Source organism: Hylaeus anthracinus, unplaced genomic scaffold, assembly GCF_026225885.1.
Source record: "Hylaeus anthracinus isolate JK02 unplaced genomic scaffold, UHH_iyHylAnth1.0_haploid 0, whole genome shotgun sequence".
NCBI lineage: Eukaryota > Metazoa > Arthropoda > Insecta > Hymenoptera > Colletidae > Hylaeus > Hylaeus anthracinus.
In genome coordinates, this window is record NW_026533254.1 from 12,962,590 (window position 1) to 12,984,274 (window position 21,685).

The 21,685-nt window shown below is 46.6% G+C and overlaps 3 protein-coding genes across 3 annotated transcripts in view; 2 read left to right on the forward strand and 1 right to left on the reverse strand.

Annotated features, from left to right (window-relative positions):
• The window catches only part of LOC128891218 (headcase protein), a 167,784-nt gene that overhangs the window by 53,896 nt on the left and 92,203 nt on the right, over positions 1–21,685 (reverse strand). The gene's annotated exons all lie outside the window — the stretch shown is intronic.
• On the forward strand, positions 17,036–17,939 carry LOC128891459 (serine protease inhibitor swm-1-like). Its single transcript, XM_054150959.1, has 3 exons — positions 17,036–17,191; positions 17,555–17,667; positions 17,753–17,939. The coding sequence occupies exons 1-3, from the start codon at positions 17,146–17,148 to the stop codon at positions 17,840–17,842; spliced, it is 249 nt and encodes an 82-aa protein (XP_054006934.1). The 5' UTR covers positions 17,036–17,145; the 3' UTR covers positions 17,843–17,939.
• Positions 19,031–21,643, forward strand: LOC128891402 (chymotrypsin inhibitor-like). Its single transcript, XM_054150853.1, has 3 exons — positions 19,031–19,390; positions 19,451–19,575; positions 19,633–21,643. Exons 1-3 carry the CDS (start codon positions 19,339–19,341, stop codon positions 19,741–19,743), a joined length of 288 nt encoding a protein of 95 aa, XP_054006828.1. The 5' UTR covers positions 19,031–19,338; the 3' UTR covers positions 19,744–21,643.

Below are 21,685 nucleotides of genomic sequence, written 5' to 3' on the forward strand. Positions count from 1 at the left end.
CAACAATATAGGGAACACGAAGGATGAAAAAAAAAAAAACTTGTTTCGTAACCCTTGGAAGACGAGGAACAGCTACGAACGAGAGCAAACGTAACCAATTCTGTATTTTTCTTTTCGTCGGTTGGAAAGGTCGTAGCAGCGAATTAACGGGCACGTCGCTGCAGTTGCGGGGGTGTATCGAGCAGTTGACTCGGTTCATTGCCGCAACGAGAGAGTCAGGCTAGTTGGCGTACGGAGGAGAAGAGCGCCGAGGTCGAGGAGAGGAGCGGAGAGACACGAGACGAGCGGAACGGCCGCGATTATTGCAAGATTTATTGCTCCTCATCGTTTCATCCGCGTAGGGGGTGTGTAGGGGGGGTGGACACGGGAAGCGGGAGGGAAACGAACGTGGACTGCGAGGCAGGCTTGTAACTCGCGTTACTTCATGTTTTTCCGCGTTAACGTGCCAACTTTTCTTTCCTCGAGTCGCTCGGCCACCGGAGGTGATCGTTAACGCACCTCTTGGTCGGCTCCGCGTCGTTACGATTCGCGAAATTATCGTTAGCGTCGAATTTTTTTACCTACGGACTGACCAGGACCCTTAAAATTTCACGCACGTGGTGTAAAACTCTTATCGAATTAATACGAGGGAGCTACAATTGCGATGGTATAATACATTGAACACTCAGAAATTTCAGAAAATGTAAGTAGAGAACACTCGACTTTGTTCGTACCCAGAATCTCGCGGTAGAGTTCTCGCCAGTGGATTAGGAACGTTCGTGGTCAGACACTGGCACTTTCCCCTCGTAAGTATCGTGTAATCGAACCAACGTATTCTTTCCTAATTTCTCGTAGAAATAAATTTACTTTTCCCTTCTTTAAATAGGAATATGTACACGCGTACTTCTCGCGAAGGATTAACAGAGACGTCTAACCTGCGGGAAAGATTTCTCTGGCTCGCGCGGCGGAAACCTGTCGCGACTCTCGCCAGAATCGGCAAGTAGAGAAGCCCCGAGGCCGTACAAGAGGATCGTTTCGAACGGGAAAGGCAGGGTCGTATTTTCGCTAAAAATTTCTCGATCAAGAAGTCCTTTCCCAACGCGTAACCGGTGAAAACGAAGAGAGGCATTCCTCGAGCCCATAAAAGGGACACGGATTAACGGACACGATCGACGCACGTCGAACCGATCAATTTCTCGAAGTTGATCGGAATCGGAACGAGCTCGTCTCGTGTTCGATCAATAATTCAACGCAGTCTTTCTCCGGAAGAGAGTTATTTTCAACGCTGGTCGTCTCGAAGGAATCAACGGGACGGAAAGAAAGCTTCCAGAGAAAAAGAGGTCCGTAAGGTCCAACGGGATAATTACTTATCCTGATTATAGACTCCGCGATAATGAGAGAAATCCTGGAAATTATTCACCGTGAAAATAACACTTCTTGTTCTGTAAACGCCTTCGACGCGACTGCATCCTCCGGAAGATTGTTTCTCGCAGTAGAATGATAAATACGATTCATCTGAATTGTCGAATGTCAATGAATTATTTCAATCGGTTCCTGTAAGTAAATTCGTTGCAGACGCAGCCAAGTTGCACAGACAGAGAAACGCGTCCGCCTTTGATCGAGATAAGAACGAACGGACAATGCCAGCAACGGTAAACGAGGGACCGAGGAAAAAAACTGTGGACTACCTTTCTTCTGGTGGGTTACGTAAAAATTTAACGTCAAACGAACCCGTAATTGCGTCGCAATTCTCCTTGCGATCGAGGTAAAAATAAGCTGAGGACAAGGAGCCGGACGAACATATCGACATCTTACACTAATACCCCGTTTGAAAAATTCTACTTTCAAGATCTAAAACCATCCAAGTCTTTCTTAGCTTAGAGATTGAAGTTTCGTACAGGTTAGCTCTGCTCTAGATGACGAAACGAAGCTTTGGCAGGGTGGACAAAGTTTTCGCACGTTTCCCCGCGTGTCCCAGGCTGCGGTATCCATTCATCCGATGACGCACAGAGGCGTTCGTATCTTCGAAGACACGGCAAGGTTGTCGTCTCGTCTCGTTTCGTGGGCACAATGAAACTCTGTTGCGCAATTCCTTCTCCTCCGCTCGTACTCGCGCTGTGCAGCCTGTTATCGAGCCGCTTCGATGATCGAAACTCGCCGGAGCGTGCTCACGGCCCCCTTAGCGTACCGAGACGGCGCGTGGGCGTCGCTTTTTCGACGTCATCTTCGTGGAAATCGTTTATCTTCGGGAAATTGTTCGATCGTACGTAGCGCGATGCAAGGGGTGAGACGGCAATGCGAAGGGAATGATAATGTTTTTATGGCGCTGAGAGAGAACCAAGCCGGGTAAAGGGCTCCTCTCCGGAGTTCTCCGTGGGACGACGATGGAAATGGCTGGGGTGCGCGTTTTATGGATTTTGATTAGGGACCGACGGGCTTAACCTCGCGTCGAATAATCTCTGTGTCTCCGAGATGCGAAAACTTTTCGTGTTCCAGGACTTGTTGGTCGCCGCTGAACGTCGGTCGCAGAGTTCGTGTACCTCCTCTCGTGGACGCTGTTTTTATTTGTCGTGTACTTACTTCCGCTGGTGTTCGTAAATATTGACTGTGGTATGATACCTTCGATTTTTGATCGATCTTACCAGTCTCGGATCGATTAAAACCAGTTTGGATAGATAACGGTGCAGATGGTTGTAAATGCTAAGTGGAAGTAGATTCAGTCGGTAGTGGTCAGACACGACAGCCAAGCAAACCCACGCGTACCGTGAATTTTAACGTTTTCTCCAACTTGAGGGGCTGATAGCAAGAAAATGTGTTGAAAGAATTATGGTAACAATGACGTACCCGTATATAGTCTAAATAATTATATATACATATTTAAGAGAGCAAACGGTGGAAGAAAGTATAAAAGATATTCTAGGTGGTATTCGGACGAGCGACAGAACTTGCACTTCTTAGTACCCGATTAGTTAACAGTCATAAAAATGCCAGGTAGGATGAAAATAACGGTTATCCTAAATTTATACCAGGAGTAGAGTTTTCAGAAACATGTGAAATTGTCAGCTTATTTCAACAAAGTGTAATTAACCTTTTCAAGCTATTCTCACATGCAGAATCGCTCTATACTTGGTTGTACCATAAATTCATCATCCTTCTCTCGTACCTCCAGCACTGCATAAAAAAAGAGCTGAGCTTTTTAATCACGAATTGTATCGATAATTCACCAAATTAAATCAATCTATCGGTGGTTAAGGACACAGTGTACGCCCGTCAGTGAAAATCAAGAGTCTCCCCAAGAGGCGTTCGAGAATTGATCTTGCGTGGCGTGTCGAATCGAACAGCACTCCGGACTCGCATAAATTTCGATTTAAGGTCGGGACGTCGGGGTACTTTCGAGAGAGAAATTGCGCACCGCGTACGCCCCTTCGCCGCGGCGAGCAGCAACTGTCACGATTATTATGCATCGCGCAGTCGGGCCAAAGAGCGTGCACGCACACGAGGGAGACCCCCACGGCCGAAGGAGCGTGATACAGTAATGACCCAGACGAGCTGCATCCTTGTGCCACATAGGAGCCTCGAATCGTGTGCGTGGCTGCGACCGCGAGCGTGTCTTACGCACGCTAGTGTGTTTACAAGCGCGGGAGATCGCCCATCGCGCTAGTCACGGGCCACTTTATCTCCTCTTGCATGGTGAGGGATCATTCCGGCGACTGGTTTATAGACCGTACCCTTTACTTCGAGAGCGAGTATTTCGATGAAAATAATGGGGGAATATTTTATTCGGCGGCTGTTATTTCAAACGTTTCTTCGTTATCTATTTCCTCCTCTTTCGCAAAGATACTCCTTTCGGAAGGAAGGATGGGATGTATCTAAGAATGCTACCGATCACAGCCCCTGGACGACTGAACGGCCAGTATTTCTAGCACTCATATAGCAACGATTGCGCGGCGCAGAAATATCGTCCCACCGCTACGGACACACGAAACGTCCGGGAGGAAGATTCTGGGATCGTGAGAGTCACGATGCCTTCCTCACAGGCACGTACCGTGCATCTGTAGTAGAGGCAAACAAGCCTTTGGCTGCTCTGGTTCCTCTGATCGAGGACTTCTTCCCGGCGCACGTCGATCTTCGTACCTGTACTCAAATATTAATTTACCAAAAGGGAGACATCGAGGCAAAATTGAAGGTTTAAACGGAATCACTCGCGCGACACATATCGAATACAGACAACCTCTGATCGTTCTGGACATGGTGTCGCGATAAACGAAATTTCGAGACCAACGGAAGATTAAAAAAAAAATCATTTTAACCCCTTAGCTTACAATGACGACTCAGAGACGTGAATGTCCCAACGTGTGACCGATCCTATTTTATCGTTGATGGCACGCGTTTTTGGAAATTGAATCGTATGGCAAGGGGTTAAACTTGGAAAAAACATTTTATACATAAAGTAAATATTATTGATACCAGAAAGAATGAAAAAAAAAAAAAAAAAGAAATGGCGGATAATTATGCGCCAACCCAATACTTTTCTCCTCGTCTATCTCCTCGTCTCGGGTCAAGCATCCACGTCGAAACGAGCATTAAGGCCTCGGCCATCGCGTTGAATCGAGAGCTACTCGGGGGTCCTCGACGTCAGTTGGTGGATAGACGGAATAACGAAACATTATCTCCCGCTTCCTCCGGAACGAGCTTTCCAGCCGACGAAACAGAATCCCAGGGAGAAGAGCTCCCGTGAACACGGGAATATATTTCAGTCCACGGGGAAGACGGTTGACGTATCTCGCTATTTTTATCCGGTATTTCCGCAAGGATGTCTCCGCGGGCGATAGCAGCGCGCACATCCACGGCTCCGTGAGTCCTGAAGAAAGTCAGCCGAGCGAAAAGAGTAGAGAGTCGCCGATTAGACATCGCCGAGAACGAGCGTACCCCTCGGTTGCACGAGCCACGAATTCGTCGGAAGGGCTCAGCCCCCAGACCTCGAAGGGGAGCGGCTAAGGAGACACGGACGAAGAAAGGCAAAAACCAGGCGGGAAAGGGAAGACTTCGGAAGCGGGGGCCCTGTCTTCCATATCCATAAAGGCAGAAAGGCATAAATAACGCGTTCCTCCGTTTCTTTCGACGTGGCGGAAGAGGCTTGACGCCGAAGACGCCATAGGGTGACCCGAAATCTTCTGGCTAGACCATGGAAGCAGGGCCAAAAGAAATAAACGATCTCGATTCTCTGGCTCTGAAGAACGACGCCTTTTATTGGTGATAGAAGCTATTGTCTATCGTCGCCCTTTTCGGGTTATAGAATTTTAGGGCGGTAGACGTTCGAAAAGAAGCCGAAGGAAAAAGAAAAGCAACGATGAGGTATAATAGGCAAGACTTGGCGACGCTTATCGACATGGAGGCTTACCGTGGAGAGGCTAGTCCCTAAATCTACAATCTACCGTTCAAAAGTATCCGGACACTTGCTTCTGACTTAATTTTTATGGACAAATTATATAACGAGTAGGCAGAAATAAAATTCCTGGCTAAAAATACAAACTCTAATGGAACCGTCTCGATGCTTTAAAGAATCTCAAATTCCACTTTGTTTCATCCCTATGGTGCAGAACGATTTCACGGAGTTCTACGATATGTATCGAGTGTCTGTAAACTGTGTTGATGATGTGTCTATGTTCTCTTGAGAGAGATAAGAATTAGTCCAAGCGGTAATATCTACATCGATTATGGTCCCTAAGTTTAGGTACGTGAATAACTTTTACCCGATGCTAATATGTATTTCGCAAGTGTCCGGATACTTTTCAGCGGTAGTGTATCTCTTTGTTCGTCGAAACAGTTTAAACACCCCTGACAGAGACCACGAAGGAGCCAGAGAACGTCTTCGTTTCCCCCTCCGCGTTTTCTCTTCATTTCTCTTCGAATTGCGCGCGAGGCGATAAATCAATCGCGAGATGGCTAAACGTTCGCGAGAACCCTCCGAGATTAACTCCCTCGCCTCGACGAAAAAATTCGAGCAGGGAACACGGGGGAAAATTACGCGTCTCGTATCCCGGGATACGGCTGTATCGCGGCATTATGCAAATAATTATTCCGCCTACACCGATATCCTTTCAACGGTTTCGGGAACAAATATTTGCTCCACTTTCCCTCCGCGGACCGTTGTTTCATTCGGATCGTCGAATCTACGCGAACGCGAGGAATTTACTTTTAGAATTGCGACGGAGAGAGAACTCGAAGACTCGAGAAAAGAAACTGCCTGTTATTCCCCGGTGAACGGGAGGGAGGTGTGGGTGTACACCCTCGTCGGCAGAGGGGAGTTACTACCGTGCAGGGGCTCAAAATTCTTATGGGCGGCGAGGAAACAGCCTCCATTCGTTAATAAGTCGACTGACGAAGTTGCGAACTGAAGTAGGACTGAAGTGAAATCCTCGTTGAGCGTAGGGAAAGTTTGTTCGATAAGTGCCGCGACACTTAATGACGATTTCCCAGGAGATTCTGACCGTCTCTTCCACTTAGGATAACGGTAGAAACACTTACCCTCCGTGTTACTTGACCATGGTAGACTGTATGAATTAGCGTGTGTGCATACCTGCAACAAAATAAAAGAATACGATTAGAAGGTTTCTAAAGCTTCATGTAGGGTTAGGTAATAATATTTTTACTCAATGTTCAACGAAAACGGGACGTTCCTCGTTGGCCCCGAGGCCTGAGAAGTTCGTCCCTGCGTCCATCGATCAACTCTTCCTCTTTTTACGAAACGCGCTTCGTTATTATTTTCCCGGGGGGCTGGTGCCGCGGCAACAACAACGCGGGCCAAGCGCCGCGAGATTTACGAGCGCGTAAATTAGCCGAAACGGAGTTTCGGCGGTGGTCTCTGTCCCTCTGCGCGGGAGGACTCGCGAGAGATCTCTACCCTTTCGGAGTCGGGGCTGAAAAAGATGGAACGAAGAAGAAAGGGAGATCCAATGGCAAGGTTGAACCCAGGGCTGACGCTACAGCACAGCTGGGACCCCCGAAACAACTATCAATTCAGACCCTTTTAATTCATCTTACGAATTAAAAAAATAAATAAATAAATAAGTAAATAAAACTTGAGTGGTCGAGTTTAACTAGTTTTTAAGTTGCTGTTTAAAAGGACAAAACAAAGACAATGTTTCGTAAGTGTCGTTGGGTAGGATATGAATCACGACATTTACACTCGAGACTCGCCCTCGCCCTGTGTTTGGTAACCAATGCCATTGAACAAATATTCGCGACACTCGATGACAACTCACGATACCTCCTGTTGCAAAATGGTAAAGGGAGTTGCTATTCTTCTTAGCACGAAGAGAAGCATATCTTTCAGTTTCTTATCTGCTCCGTGCTTCCGTTAATTCAGCAAATCTGGCTTTTTTCCTTGGTCGAAGAGTCTCTGGGAAGAGGCAGTGAATCGTCTGCTTTCGCGTAAAGCCGTCCCTAGTAAATCTCTGGTCCTGTTCCTCGGCCGTTTGGCCCCGCGCGCCCTCAGCGTTTCTCTCGCTGCCTTGTTCTCGGGTATCGCGAGAAACGAGGCAATTTGTCCTTCGACAAATTAATTTCTTAAAATATGTAGCCTGCCCGTTGTTGCAGGCAGCTTTATTGCTCGAATGCTTTACGACCCCCCGCGTACTTTTTTCGTTGTCGTTCTCAGCTGACAGCCTCTCCAACGTCACCCCCGAGCCCTCCCGCCCCATTTTGCCCTCGTGTTTCGCTCTTTACAACGGGTCGCGTAATTAAAAGTTCCCGGGGGCCAGGTCTCGGATGCCACGCGAATATTTTAGCCGGTCGAATTCCGATTCTCTTCTCTCCCTGCGCCATTTGTCGTCGCGGGACTATTGGCAGCCTTCGCGCTCGAAGCTATTCGGCAAAAATAATCGTGAAAGTGATTGGATTCCACCAGTCGATGGCTCGATGGAAAAACCTGCGGTACAGAGTTGGTAGAACCCCTAGGAAAGCTCGCTAATCGTTTGAAACATCTTGTTCGCGAATCTACGACTCGTTTTTACTTTGCAACTTTACTTACCCTTCACTTTGAAGCAATAATTTAATCGTTCAGAGATTAAATCTAGAACTGTCTAGCTCGCGCTATTACTGATTCCGATAACGAGTCCTCGACAGCTTCCGCGACATGATCAGCGTCTTCAAAGGGCGCTTAATCCCTCCCTCTCCCTCTCGCCCCAAAGGCGGACGAGCGAAAAAATGAACAGTTTCCAAGCAAGTTTTTGCCCAGACCAACTTTCAGCGGACCCCTCGAACCTTAACGTCTCTCGAAGTTCTCGTCGAAAGCCCCGAGCGTCCAACACACCATCGATACCCCCAGGATCCAGCGTGGATCGAGGCTTTTTGTCGCTCTCTCGGCCGCTATCAACTTAGAAAACCGGTCTCGCGTTCAGCGAGGGAAATAAAAAGAATCGAGACGAGTCCTCGCGCAACGCAAGATATATACGCTTCTGTCGCAGTCACCGTTAACGATCGAGTCTCGTTAACGGCGGAAAAATGTCGTAATTTCGAGCCTGACCGCGCAGTTATCAATGGGACAAGATAAGCACATTAAGAGCTCCAAGAAGGCGAGCGCGATCGGAAATTGCATGGGAGGACCGGTCTCTCTCGATGGTCGATCGACCGAAATGGGAAACGAGACAGAAGAAACGGAGAAAGCCTGGTCGACTTTGCAAATCGCAGGCCCATCGACAACGGTACCTACACGAACGGCCCACACACGACAAACTGCACTCGGTATGCAACTGGGTCGCTCGGAAATGCGCGCGAGCAGATCTCCTTTAAGGCGTGCAACCACCCTGGCCGTCAAAGTACAGGCCCGATCTTCGGCCATTTTAAACAGGCATCGTAAACTCGAACTTACAAGACGAAATTTGTGTTGGGAAGTATTGGAAAACTGGACTATCGTTGGTATTTCAAATGGAGCCCTCGGCTATTGTTTCTAGACTTAAAATAAGAACCAAGTGAGCAAGAATTGACACGTTGGCTGCCAGACTGAAACTCCGCGAAAATTTTTATCAAATTAATATTTTATTTTGAGACCGTTGAAGATGAAATAATTTAACATTTCTCGTGGCATTTAATTTTTTAACATGTCTACTTCGCAAATCCTACTTGAAATTAAATGCCACGAGAAATGTTGAATTATCTAATGTTCGACAGTCTGAAAATAAAATGTTAACTTGGTAAAAATTTTCACGAGTTTTAGTCCAGGAGCCAACGTGTCAATTCTTGCTCACTTGGTTCTTATTTTAAGTCTAGAAACAGAAGCTGATGGCTCCATTTGAAATATCAACAATGCTTCAAATTTACTTTCATTATCGTTTCACACTTGCCGAAAAGTCCATCCATCGGACTTGTCAACCATTTCTGGGAGACGCGGGGACCAACGTGTTAAAATGCAAGCTAAAATTCCTGTCTTTCTGTACCCAAACGAATTCGAGTCCCATCAACCGTTCATCCATGGCGTAAGACACCGTAGTAAGCGTTTTCTTCGAAGACAAGGGAAAGGGAAGGGGCTACTGATCGACGTTACCATTCACGATAAAGTCCCCGACACTGAAACGCGTCCATTGACGTGACACGCGCGCACAGTAGTTTCTTTCTCCCCGTGGGTGATAAAAGGATTCCGTAAAGACCGGTCGAAACAGCGATCCCCATTGACGTAAACCTCCTACGGGCTAGCTGCACGATCTATCTCTCTTCGGCGAGGAGGACAGCTAGAAACAGAGCAGCGGATTGCAGATAGTAGATGCGCGATAGCGTGCCGGTCGAGTGTGTGCGAGCCATCGGGACCCGATATGAGTTTATTTCTGATGTCGCTCTATTTATGGAGGCCTGATAGCGAGCGCGGGGGAAACGGAGAATCCCGCGATCCGGATGCTCGAGATCGCCGTAGATAGAAATTAATTTAATCGGCCACGGGACAACGCCTTCCTTACTTCCACGCTTCCTTACTTAAGCTGGAGGAAGGGCTGTTAGGGGACGACGAACCTGTTGCCGATAATCGTGCAACAAGATCGTATGGATAAACGTAGTCCAGGGATATTGCATATTCAACGCGAATCTGCTCGACACATCGTGCTATCGCATCTACGAGAAACCAAGAAGTCAAGTGTTGGACGCTTTGAATCTCCGGATGAATTAAAAATTATCATTCAGTTCGCGGAAGCTCGTTTGCATGTGCAATTTACATGCCTATATGTAACTGTAAACAACCACTTAGGAAGGCCTATAAACGACCAATTCGACGATAAGGGTAACTCGAACGTGATCCGAGCGTAACCTATGCAACTTTGTGCATTCTCGGTCTACGCGAAGAACAAGTTGATTCCGCGCGAAGAATCGGCCTGGATTTTTCAGCCGACGAACGAACAGCGTACGAACGGTCCTGGTTTCTTTGGTTTTCCACGATCCATAAAAGTGCTCGATGGAAAGATCAACGCCCGCGACACGGTGACCTGTCCTCCTTTCGCGACGAGGAGTCGCGATCGACGACGGGGAGCGTGTGCACGTTGCATGCGTGGCCTCACGCGCGCCAACGGAGAGGGAACGAACGGAGAGGAGGGCGGGAAAAGAGTGAAGCGCAAAAAAAGGGCGCGAGCAACATGCTTTTCGGCTCTCCTCGGCTCAAGAGGCCTGTCGCATGTTGGCGCGAGCGAGTCGACGATACCGAACCGAGAGGACGTTGCCCTCACCCGGTTGCAATGGTGCAGTGTGCAATATCGAGGTGGGAGGGAGAGGCCAGGAGGGAAAGGGGACACGCACTCGCACACAGGGACACAAACCGCTCGGCATCTGCGCGAGGCGTTCGCGCCGTCTGCGAAGCGATCCGCGCGCGGAAACCTTGAAGCGTGGGGATCGCGTGTGGGTCGAAACGCGAGAGGGGAAGACAGGTAAACAAGATTGTCAGCAACCTGGTGGACGTCGGAGGGAAGAATAGGGTCCATTCGGACCGATGCATCGTCTCCGTTGGGCGGACGGAAAAAGTAGAAGCAGAGTGCAGGCTGGACGATGCCCCCAGGTAACGAAAACTGCAACTCGAGAGCCGAAGTTGCGATGCCTCGACGAAGCGAAGTTTGCATCGCCATATATGGACGAGACGAAGTTTCTCGAGAGATTCTCGAAGTACGCGTAATTAATTAGCTGAGACGAATCGTACCACCGATGGTATATCGACTAAGGGAAATGTGGAAGCAAGGAAACAAACAATCGCGAAGTATCTCTTCTTTGCCGAGGAAGGAAGAATTTTTGGTACAATATTTGACCAACGTTCATTCGACATCGATGGTCCGTCTTGGCATTCGAAGAACGTGGCAGCGTGGAAGAAACGCAATTTTCCGAAAACGCGTACGTCGAGTATAATAAAATGTTCCGTCGATGGGATCGTGTGCGTGGCTCGGGCACCGCCTCAAACCCGTCCTCCTGGTGCAACGACGAGGATGGAAACTCGCCGTTCATGAAATATACAACAGAGACTGCTCTCGAACTGGCTCTCTCTCGAGTAATCGGCTGGTCAGGACCGGGAGACGCTGTAAAAGGACACCCAGGGGGATCGAGGCTAACTCATCTGCATCGTTCTCTTATCTTTGTTCGTTACGTTATCGCGTTAAATAAAATTGGAAATGGCTGCATCGTTCCATCGCTGGAAGAATAGCTCCGTACACGATCGTTCAAACGCTACCCATCGAGCAGGGAAGCTCTTTTTCATGGAAATGCAGAGAAGACGCGATCAATTAGGGCAACGGTCGAGAAACGTTTCTGGCTGCGAAACAGATGGACGCAGAGCCCGGCTTTCTTTCCAGGGAACCGCGTCAGAAACCGATAGAACGTGGAAAAACGCGTCGAGTAGTTTGAAGACGCGCACCGTGAATGGCTAAGCGAAGAACAGGAATTCTTCGCAGAGATATTTCACGGATCGAGGAATTCGAGAAATACGTGCGTTTCCCACTCGGTTATGGTAGAATAAAGATGCAAGTCTTTTCCTGTTTCCATGGATCACTCTTGTTCCTCCGAAATTACACATCGACAGGTCCATTGTCTATGACCCATATACGTGCCACTATGCAACGCCATTGGACGAGTTCCTAAGAGGCTGGATAATGGGCAACGTCGACGGTCTTCTCATTTGTGTATTCCCGAGAGGACACATTTCCCTCGTTCTTCTCAGACGTCTCCAGAAGAGTACGAAACACCCCTCCCGAAAAGAAAGAAGCGTAGTTCTTGCTTCGACGCGAGAAAAACCCGTCTGGTGTCCTCCTGCCTCCCCCGCCGGGGGCAGTTTCTTGCGTGGATGGCTTTCTCACGCACGCTTTCGGTTTCGCCAGGAAATTTATTCGGCGACGAAGGGAACGCGACGCCACGACCACTCCCTCGTGACGCTCAAAGAAACGCTTCGAGCAATAAACGGTGAACGCGACCGCAAACTGGACACCCTTCGCGATCAAGCCGAATAAGGATCAACGGGACGAGCAGGTCGATTTCTTCGCGGACTCTCGATCGATCCGAGGGAAAAATCGATCCCAGGCACGCTCGTTTCGCCCTCGAGACCGCAGATGAGCAAAACTTCCAATTGTGTAAAAAAAATCTCGGCGAACAAACTCTATATAATTTATTTCAAGAATTAGACGAGAATCAGAATCGAAATTTACGTCTGTAGATACCTTAATCCAACGTAATCCAGCACGAACATGGTACGTAATGATAACACTGTGCTTGTCTCAATTTGTTTGATTTTTGTTCCTCTTCTTTTTTTTGTTATAGTACTTGATATCAACGGCATAAATAAAGTATTATTTAGAGAATAATTAAACACACTCGAAATAGGGTCGTGTTTGGATTAATTTACATCAAGAAATCCTGACCAACACATTCACGATGACACTCGCGAAGGCATTAAGGATTGTATCGAAGCTCAAAAGTTTCACGATTGGTCGCACAACTTTCATTTACTCGGCGCCGTTCAAGCGGACGACACGCGATAATTGAAAATAGACAGATACGAACGTTGTTACGTACATAGAGGGATCCGTCATTATATGGGATTACTGTATACGCAAGGACAGAGGCGCGCGTGGGCATGCGTATCCGCGACTCCTCGTAAACCGAGGACTCGTCGTATCCGCGAAACGTGTGACTGCATAAAGCGGGGAAATCTTCGTGAGAGACGAGTAGGCGATGTCGCATCGGGCGACCCTGACGAGAGGTTTATAGCAGCATCCATTATTAGAACGTCGATACGAGCAGCTACTACAACGCTTCATAAATATAAATTCGAATGCATAATCGATGAAAGCGAACGCCTACCGAGAACGATGGCAACTGCATGACAAATGCACAGGGAGGGTCATCGTCGTCGATCGACGATCGGCGCTCGCGGCTCGCCGAGATAAATCCCGATTCGGTGAGTAATTTTATCATCGCCTGAAAACTATGCTCGGTCCAATTGGAAGTGAGATTATTTAAAGACATTTTTACGAAAACTGTTGGTGTATTTAAAAGAGCATTTTTTTTTGGAGAATGCATCATAATTCTTACAATAGAAAATAACATTGACAATTTTCACTGTCACCGCAAAACGCTTTTCCTTGACAGGGTCCCCGGATATTGTCAATGTTATGTTTATTTATTGTTATTTCTTATTGTAAACATTACGATGTATACTCCGAAGAATGATCTTTTAAATACGCGAACAGTTTTTGTAAAAATGTTTTTAGATGTTTTAATAAAAAATATCATAAAAATCATGCTTTTTTCGATCTCGTGCTGGCGCATGACCTCTCAAGACGCAACGAGGATTCATCTAGATCCAGGAATAATTCAGAGCTTGCCGAACGATTCGAGAGACTGAAGATGTCGATTGTTTGTCGGCAGAGTCTACTAGTTTTTAAATTTCATTCAGAGTTCCCTCGCTTACGACGTAACCATTGCGAGTGATTCTTCTACCGTGCACTTTGCCAGTTTCTGGTCGAGCCAGGGAGCGATCATCGACGAAGCCCATTGATCAGTCATCAACCCGGAGTTCCCCGATTAAGCGCCCTCGGTTCAGCGACCGCGAAAGAACGCGTCAAAGCTTTTTCACTTGAAACACCGAGGCTCCGTTATAAATAGCTTGTCTTACGCTAATCTCGATGATTTTTTCATTTCAGATAGGCGGAGCCAGCCACAGGCGGATCATTGTCGACACAAGACAGTCCCAAGGACAAGAGGCGCAACGGAGACGCATTGTGCGTGTCGGTGCATATACCGGCCGCATAATCCCGAGTTCAAGTTTAGCGTCCTCTCCCGACTCTTTCTCTCCTCCTGATTTATCGAACATCATCGGTTTCTCCATAGAAATTCGTGGTGCTAACAATTGCGGTAGATCGGTACCTGGCGTTGCCATCTTCCCACGTCCTAATGTCCTTTCAACTCGTTACTTCTTCTCGATAGAAGAAAAACTTGAAGGACTTTCGACTCGTGACTCTGCTTTCTCTAACACAAATTATGACTGGGTGGACAGCTATCTCGAGTGATAGATCAAACCGTTTCGTCGACTCGTCTAGCGATTGCTGACTGCGAGAAAATGGGAGTAGAAAAAGGAAAGGCCTGCTGCTGACGCGGCGGTATAGTGGAATCCTCCCGCAGAGGTTCTCGAGATCGTCGTTACCGCAGATACTCCTTCCTTCGTGTCCTTCTTTCGTGTTCCGCGAGTATGAAGACGATCGACACGCTACGATCCTGTTCGAGGATTATTTTCAAGTTCGCCGAACCACTCGTCGCGTACAAAATAAATCGCCGACGAGAATTCCGTCCATCTATCGTGAGAACGTATTGGATTAGTTGCTATCAAACGCATTTTCACGGTCCGATAAACTTACCGACTCGACGATGGCTTCGTCCTGGAGGGCGATACCTGCGGCGACCGTGTCCCCGACGGCGAGGACGACGCTGTAATAGGGATAAGGTCCCTTTCTCCTCACGCCCGGTTACTTCGGCTAACGACATTCAAATTCCATTAGGGCAGCGCGATGTGCGGCTGACAACTTTCGGATTACAGATCGGCTCGACTCTCTCCGGTTTGGCGAAAGAAGAACCCTTGTCGGGATAATGGCGCACCAACGAAGGGGGGGGGGGCGGGAGGGAATGAGGAGGGGGAGAGTACGAGCAACCCGCGAAGGGCCGCGGTGAAACGAGGACGATTAAATCGCGAACGGCCAGGGGTATTTAAATGAGTGCATCTGCATTTTAAATATCACGTTTCGCGGCGATCTTAGACATCTCTCGTCGACCCTCCCTTATCTCTCCGTATCTTTTCTCCGTCCGGAAAATTTCGAAAAGGAACTTTTCCGGTCTACCTCGTCCGTATCATATTTCATAATCTATCGAACAGAGAAACGAGACGAACCGAACAGAGAACGAGTCGAACCGACGAAAATTTAGCCCAACTTCCGAGTTCCGAGTAAAGACATAAAATTCAAATCTCCCTGCGCGATGTTTGTCTACGGTAGGAGGCTGCGAATCGAGAAAGCGATCAGGAATATGGAAAACGTGTCTCGATCCGCCTTTTCGATACACGTTCCGACGAAGGAAGCTTCCAGATAACCGATAACGATATACAAAAGCGAGAGCTATACGCGCGAGTCGTGATCGGGCGTATCGTTATGCGACGAGGAAAGAGGATGCACTGTCTCCGAATGAGATTCCCAGCCTCCAAGGTTACGATAAGAGAACTCGTGCAATTTGCGGGCCAGAGAGAAACGTCGCCGCGTAACTGTGAGCCATATTGTTCCCTCCCTCCCACCCCCCCCGCGCCCGAAGGAAGTTTGAATCTTCAGTAGCGAAGAGATAGCCCGCTATCTAAAGTAGCAGAAGGAATGGAGACAAATAAATAATACGGGAAAATCGTGGAAAATTGGAGTGGAGAGTATCGGGAACTTTGGTACGTCGATACTTGAAATAAATATTCCTTACGTGAATTCGTTACGTTACTCGTCGCGTGAATGTCGAACGCTCGAGGAAAAGTTTGACGAGCACTGCGGCTATAATTGAGACGTTTCCTTTACGGCCGAGAGGAATATCTCGAAGAAGGTTGCTCGAGACGTAACTCGAGCGCTCCGTATAAGATACTGTTCGCTAAATTCATTGAATCGAAACGGGCGAAGTACACGCGCGACAGCGGTAATTGCGACGTATCGCGTGCGCCCTTTTCTCGCCTGTGAAATACGTCGTTTTCATTCGCGCGGCGTCGTTCGTGCCCTTCTTCTCTCACCCCCTCCGCTCCCCCCCCCCCCCCGTCTGCCGCGGGAACAAGCCGCGTATTTGCATATAAATATAAGTAAAAAAGTGTATTTGCATTTAAATGTCCGACAAGGGGCCAAAGGTGGGGATGATGTTCCTCTCAGGCAACAGGGGAAGTTCGACGACATTGGTTCGAGAGCTCGCTCGGAACCCCGTTTGGAAGGTGCCTAACGACGCGACCAGAGGCGAACGAAGACTTCGAGTGAGCCTGGAATCGAGGGGTCGCTCGATCAAACCGCTCAATTAGAGGAGCCGTGAAGCTGCCGATAATTTACCAACCACCCTCCCCCGAACAACTGGGATACGAATTTTACACGCCCGAATCTCTCTCCACTTTCTTCGCTCTTTAAGTGGATTTCACTCGGAATTAGTTCCTCGATACCTCGTTAACGCCAGACGACTCTGCTCGTAACGGATACATCGGGGTATTCGACACAGCGACGAAAATTCGTCGCCACGTGAAAATCACGAAATGAAAATCGTGATTCCGTAAACGAGCAAAATTTTCCACGGAAAAGGATCACGGTGGTTCGAACACGCGTAGCGTCTTAATTGTTGCGTTCGACATCGTTTCCCTGAAATATCCACGATAACCTAATTCTCGGAGCATATTATAAATCACTCGAAAAAATGTGTCCGCGTAAACATTGTTGCGTAAACAAGCTTAAAAATTACTTGTACAACTCGCCTATCCCTAATCGCAGCGAAAGATCGTTTGTCAAGTGCTATGATAACGTTATCTAGTCAATGACAGAATACTGATCCTTATATAAATATTCATGAAAATTCGGGGGTATAAAAGGAGTAGCGATCGTTGAGTAAAGTTAACACAACAAAAAGATAGCTTAAAAGTAGAACAAGTGAAACCGTGGAAGAACCATGTCTCGTTACGTTTTCGCTCTCGTCCTTCTGGTTGTGGTTGCTGGTAAGTTACTCATCGTTCGATCTGTTCTATTATTATTAGAGTCTGCTGGAGACTTTGCATATCGAGGTAGGTTAGTTATTAGGCTCTCCCAAAAGTCTCATACGTTTCATTAATAAGTAATACAGTCGCAATATTTTATGTTTTATGTTACATTACCGAATTGTGTAGGATCCATTTTGCTCTATTACTGTGTAACACCAACCTCTGAGAAATTAGGTTGTCTATTTATATAAATAACTGTCACAGAAAGGAACTTTTGGGATAATATTTTATTCCACTGTTACGTGGAACAAGAGTTCCTTAAGACCTAGAGCCAAATTTTTCTGGGCGCCTATAAATTTTGAATTTCTTTTGCTCGAGCAGTGGGTGTAAGCGCTGTCCCACCGGAGCAACCATGCCCTGAAAATATGTTCTGGTCAGGCCTTGGAAGAATGTGCGAGCCAAGCTGCGAAGATCCGTCGTTCAGACTCTGTAGCGTAAGTGTCGGAGCAATTGTCATTTAGCATACCTTCTAAAACTCTGTAGGCCATACGTTCACGAAACTGGCAAATGTGTGTTTAGGCTCCTCTCGACTTTGCCTGCCGCTGTATGGAGGGCTTCTACAGAAACGGAGATAGGTGTATTCCCTTGTCAGAATGTCCAAAACACTAAGAAATTTATCAACGACCATCTCTGCTCCCTAATGAACCCCTTCGTGTAACTACGCTTCTAATGCAACGACGATAATAAACAATTTTGCATGCAGAAATTTGTTTTATTTCCAATCACCTCCAGAAAAACAGTCCAAAGTAATCGTACCATTATTATTAATATTCAGCTCTGCTATCATCTAACAATATACACGACACATCGTTTTAGTATGTTTTTTGTTTACGATTTGAATAATTATAGAGTGACAATAAATCACTGAATCAGAGACTGTATAGTACGGAAATTCTCCGTGTGCTTGAACAACCAAACAGCCTCGATACCAATGTTATCTCTAACGAAAGAACAGCCAACGTGGCGAACATTATCGAGATAATCACGAGTATAAAAACGAAGAATATTCGAGAGGCCCGCAGACGTGAGCGAATGCAAGACGTGTAACATCGAATAAGGATTGACAATGTCTCGATACGTCTTCGTTCTTCTCCTGATCGCTATGGTGGTCGTAGCTGCTAGTAAGTCCCCGTTAAATCGGATACACGATTTAATTCATTGCACTCCACTGTCTCAAATTTAATTATCAAACGAACGAATAAAGATTGTGGATGCGCGAAGGGCTAAAGGAAAGACTGTTTCGGCTCGAGTAATTAATGAATTTTCTGTTCAAGCTGCAGCGAAACACACTACTCCGAAACCAAGGAAGAAGTGTCCCCAATATGAGAAATGGTCTAGGTGTGGAACTAGCTGTGAAGTAACCTGTGCCATTTGGGACGATAATTTTACAGTCTGCCCGAAATTTGTGAGTCATAGAAACTATTGGCTATTTAAAAATGATACAAAATCTTGAAATATTCCGAGCTCTTTGGTTTCAGGAGTGCCAAAAACATCTGGTTGCCTGCAGGTGCAAACCAGGTTACGTAAGAAGCAACAAAAAGTGTATCCTACCAGAGAAATGTCCCAATTGGAAGGGTCCTCATTCGTGAAATGTAGATTATATACGTTGGACTCGACAAATAAAAGCACCACGAAGTAATTCCATTTGTATTTATTTACTGTAAATTATTTCATTCTATATATAATTCGAACTCTAATCTATCCTCAACGAGCACTGGATAAACGTGTAACCAGATAACAATGTTGGCGATCTTCAGTTCGACGGCTTTATCGACTTTGCTTGAAAACATATAACTCGAAGGACTTCTTTATCAGGGCAACGTATAGCTGAATCAAACGTAAATATAACGTAATCGTCGCACGTGGCAAAATATCTCGATTGGCGACACGGTAAAGAACATAAGAAACCATTGACATCGAGTTTACTCAGCTTTTGCCATCGATCATTTGATTTAAAAAATTACTTCCACAATAATTCCTACGATAGCGTTATCTCGAAAGGAAGAAATTTGCATAAAGGCGTGAGTATATAAAATCGCTGGTATCTAAACATGTGGTATCATAAACTAAAGCGAACTCGTAGCGAAATCATCTAAAAATCGACCATGTCTCGTTTCGTCATCCTTCTCGTCCTCCTAACTACAGCAATGGCCGTGCGTAAGTTCACAATTTCGCGAAATCCATTACATAAATTATTTAAATATTTTCATTCAACAGCCGCAAATGAGGAATTTCGACCGTTAGTCAAGTGCCCTCACAACGAGTTGTGGTCGTGGTGCGCGAAAAATTGCGAACCAACTTGCAAGGTTCCCGTACCGAATGAGAAGACTTGTCCAGAATTGGTGAGTGTCCCGTACGTTCGCCATTGTGCCTTAAAGTACGTTAAATTATTATTTTAGGTGTGTAATCCCAAGAAAGCCGCGTGCAGGTGCAAGGAAGGTTTCGTCCGAAATGAAAAGAAAGAATGCGTCAAGCTCGAGAAGTGCAAAAAGAAGTTTGTTGAAGTGTGAATGACAGGTCTGTATTAAATCTATGATTAATAATAAATATCATGGGTCGAAAAGCATCGTCTGTCTCGTGCTGCGTATCTTTCGAGAGAGTACGAATCGAAAAGGTGTCTTTACGATATCTAAGCTCTATTAAAAAAAAAAAAAAAAAAAATCGCGTCACTCCATTTAAGTCGAAGTTCTCTGAACGCATTGTCTATCCAAACTCGCCTCGACAAGCGGGCGCTGTGGAATCGTGCAACGTATCGGATATACACAGGCGTTAGAAAGCAAGTTTATCGAAACTACACGCTCGATATCCATCTCAACATTCTAACAAAACCGGAATGTCTCGTTCACGCTGTGGCAACTTCCGTGACGAGCTGAATTCGAAAGCAAAAGTCTAGCATGCAACAGCCTCCCACTCGCGTATCGAACCCCTAACCGGACAGTGCACTTTGGAAACGTTTCACCCACGTCTTCCGAGGAGATAAGCGACAATTTTGCAAGGGGTAGATGAGCAAAATTTTATTCGAACAGCGATCAATAGATGCGCGCCATAGTCATTCCTTTTCTAGATTTAAATCACCGGATTCACAGGTTTTTTTTTTTTATACAATCAGACAATATGATTCCATCTCCCATCGAGCCGATAAAAGAAAGAGCCGAGAGTAATTGAATCCAGAGTACAATCAAGTTCTCCATTTATTAATTTCGTTTTGTGTTCGCATTATCATTTATATCGCGAAAGTGACACATCTGTCCATGTTTTATTCATTACTCGAAATTTTTATGTAGATAAGAGTTTTACCCGTCTCTGTTGTACGGTCTCGCGAACGAACCTAATCGAGCCCGGGGCTCAGACGGCTCGCAAATGGCGCGAGTCTCATCGATCTTTATTCGCTTCTCCGACAGTTCCATCATCCATTTGTAGACGCGAAAAGAAAGACGCCGGGTCTGCGAACACCGCGTTGCGTAATACGTTAGGCGAAATGCAAATCGCGCGTCTTGGAGAACTACGATGTGTCATCTGACGACTGACATCGATCGGAAATTGTCTTTCCACGCATATGGTACTCGCGTTGAATCACAATTTTTGCCGGGCTTTGTTCCACGATTCCATGTACCGTTCCGCACGTCGACTGGCGCATGTCACGGGCCGATCACGGACGAGGATATTCTTTTACAGTTTCTTTCAAAATGTAGTTAGAACGAATCACAGGGAGAATTATATCTGGCACGATGAAATTAAACGAAGGATTAAATTATCGCCATTATCCAAGAGGAACAAGGCCAAATATTTTACATTACCAACGAAACATTACCAACGGGACACATTACCAACGGTGTTTAAATTAGCGTTTACATGCATTGAAGTCTCCACGAATATACAAGATGTGTTTTAGTACGATGCTTCCTGAGTAATCGAACGAGGAGCCCGCACGCCATGTTTTGGAACATACGAGTACACTCTTGTATTAACCCTTTGCACTCGAGAGGTGACACTCAGTCACCATTAGGCTTCACGCAGCAAATCTACAATACCTAATATTTCTTTAGATTTAGTTTCTTTGAAACTCGAGGTGTCAATAAAATGGCAAAAGGTTAACCCGGATCGAATCAAGGATTAAAAGTGGTTTTCGTGGCATCGTTGCTCGAAATTCTTATTCCAGGCGAGTCTTTCATCGATTTCTGCGCGCGTATCGTTCCCAGGCGTAAAGCATACCTTCGAAGAGCTTACATAAGCCGTCCACTGACTGGGTTTCGCTACCTTGAAGTCGGACGTTGCCGCTGTCTCCTGCAAATCGCTGCACGCCGGCGTATGCATCGAACGTTCTTTACAGCCGACTGGCAATCAAGCCTCGCGACGCACGAACGGGGAACGACGGAGGACGCCGACAATGCCGACGGATAGATTTCAGTATCAACGTGGGAATATGTCTACGGGGCCCGTTGTATCGATCCT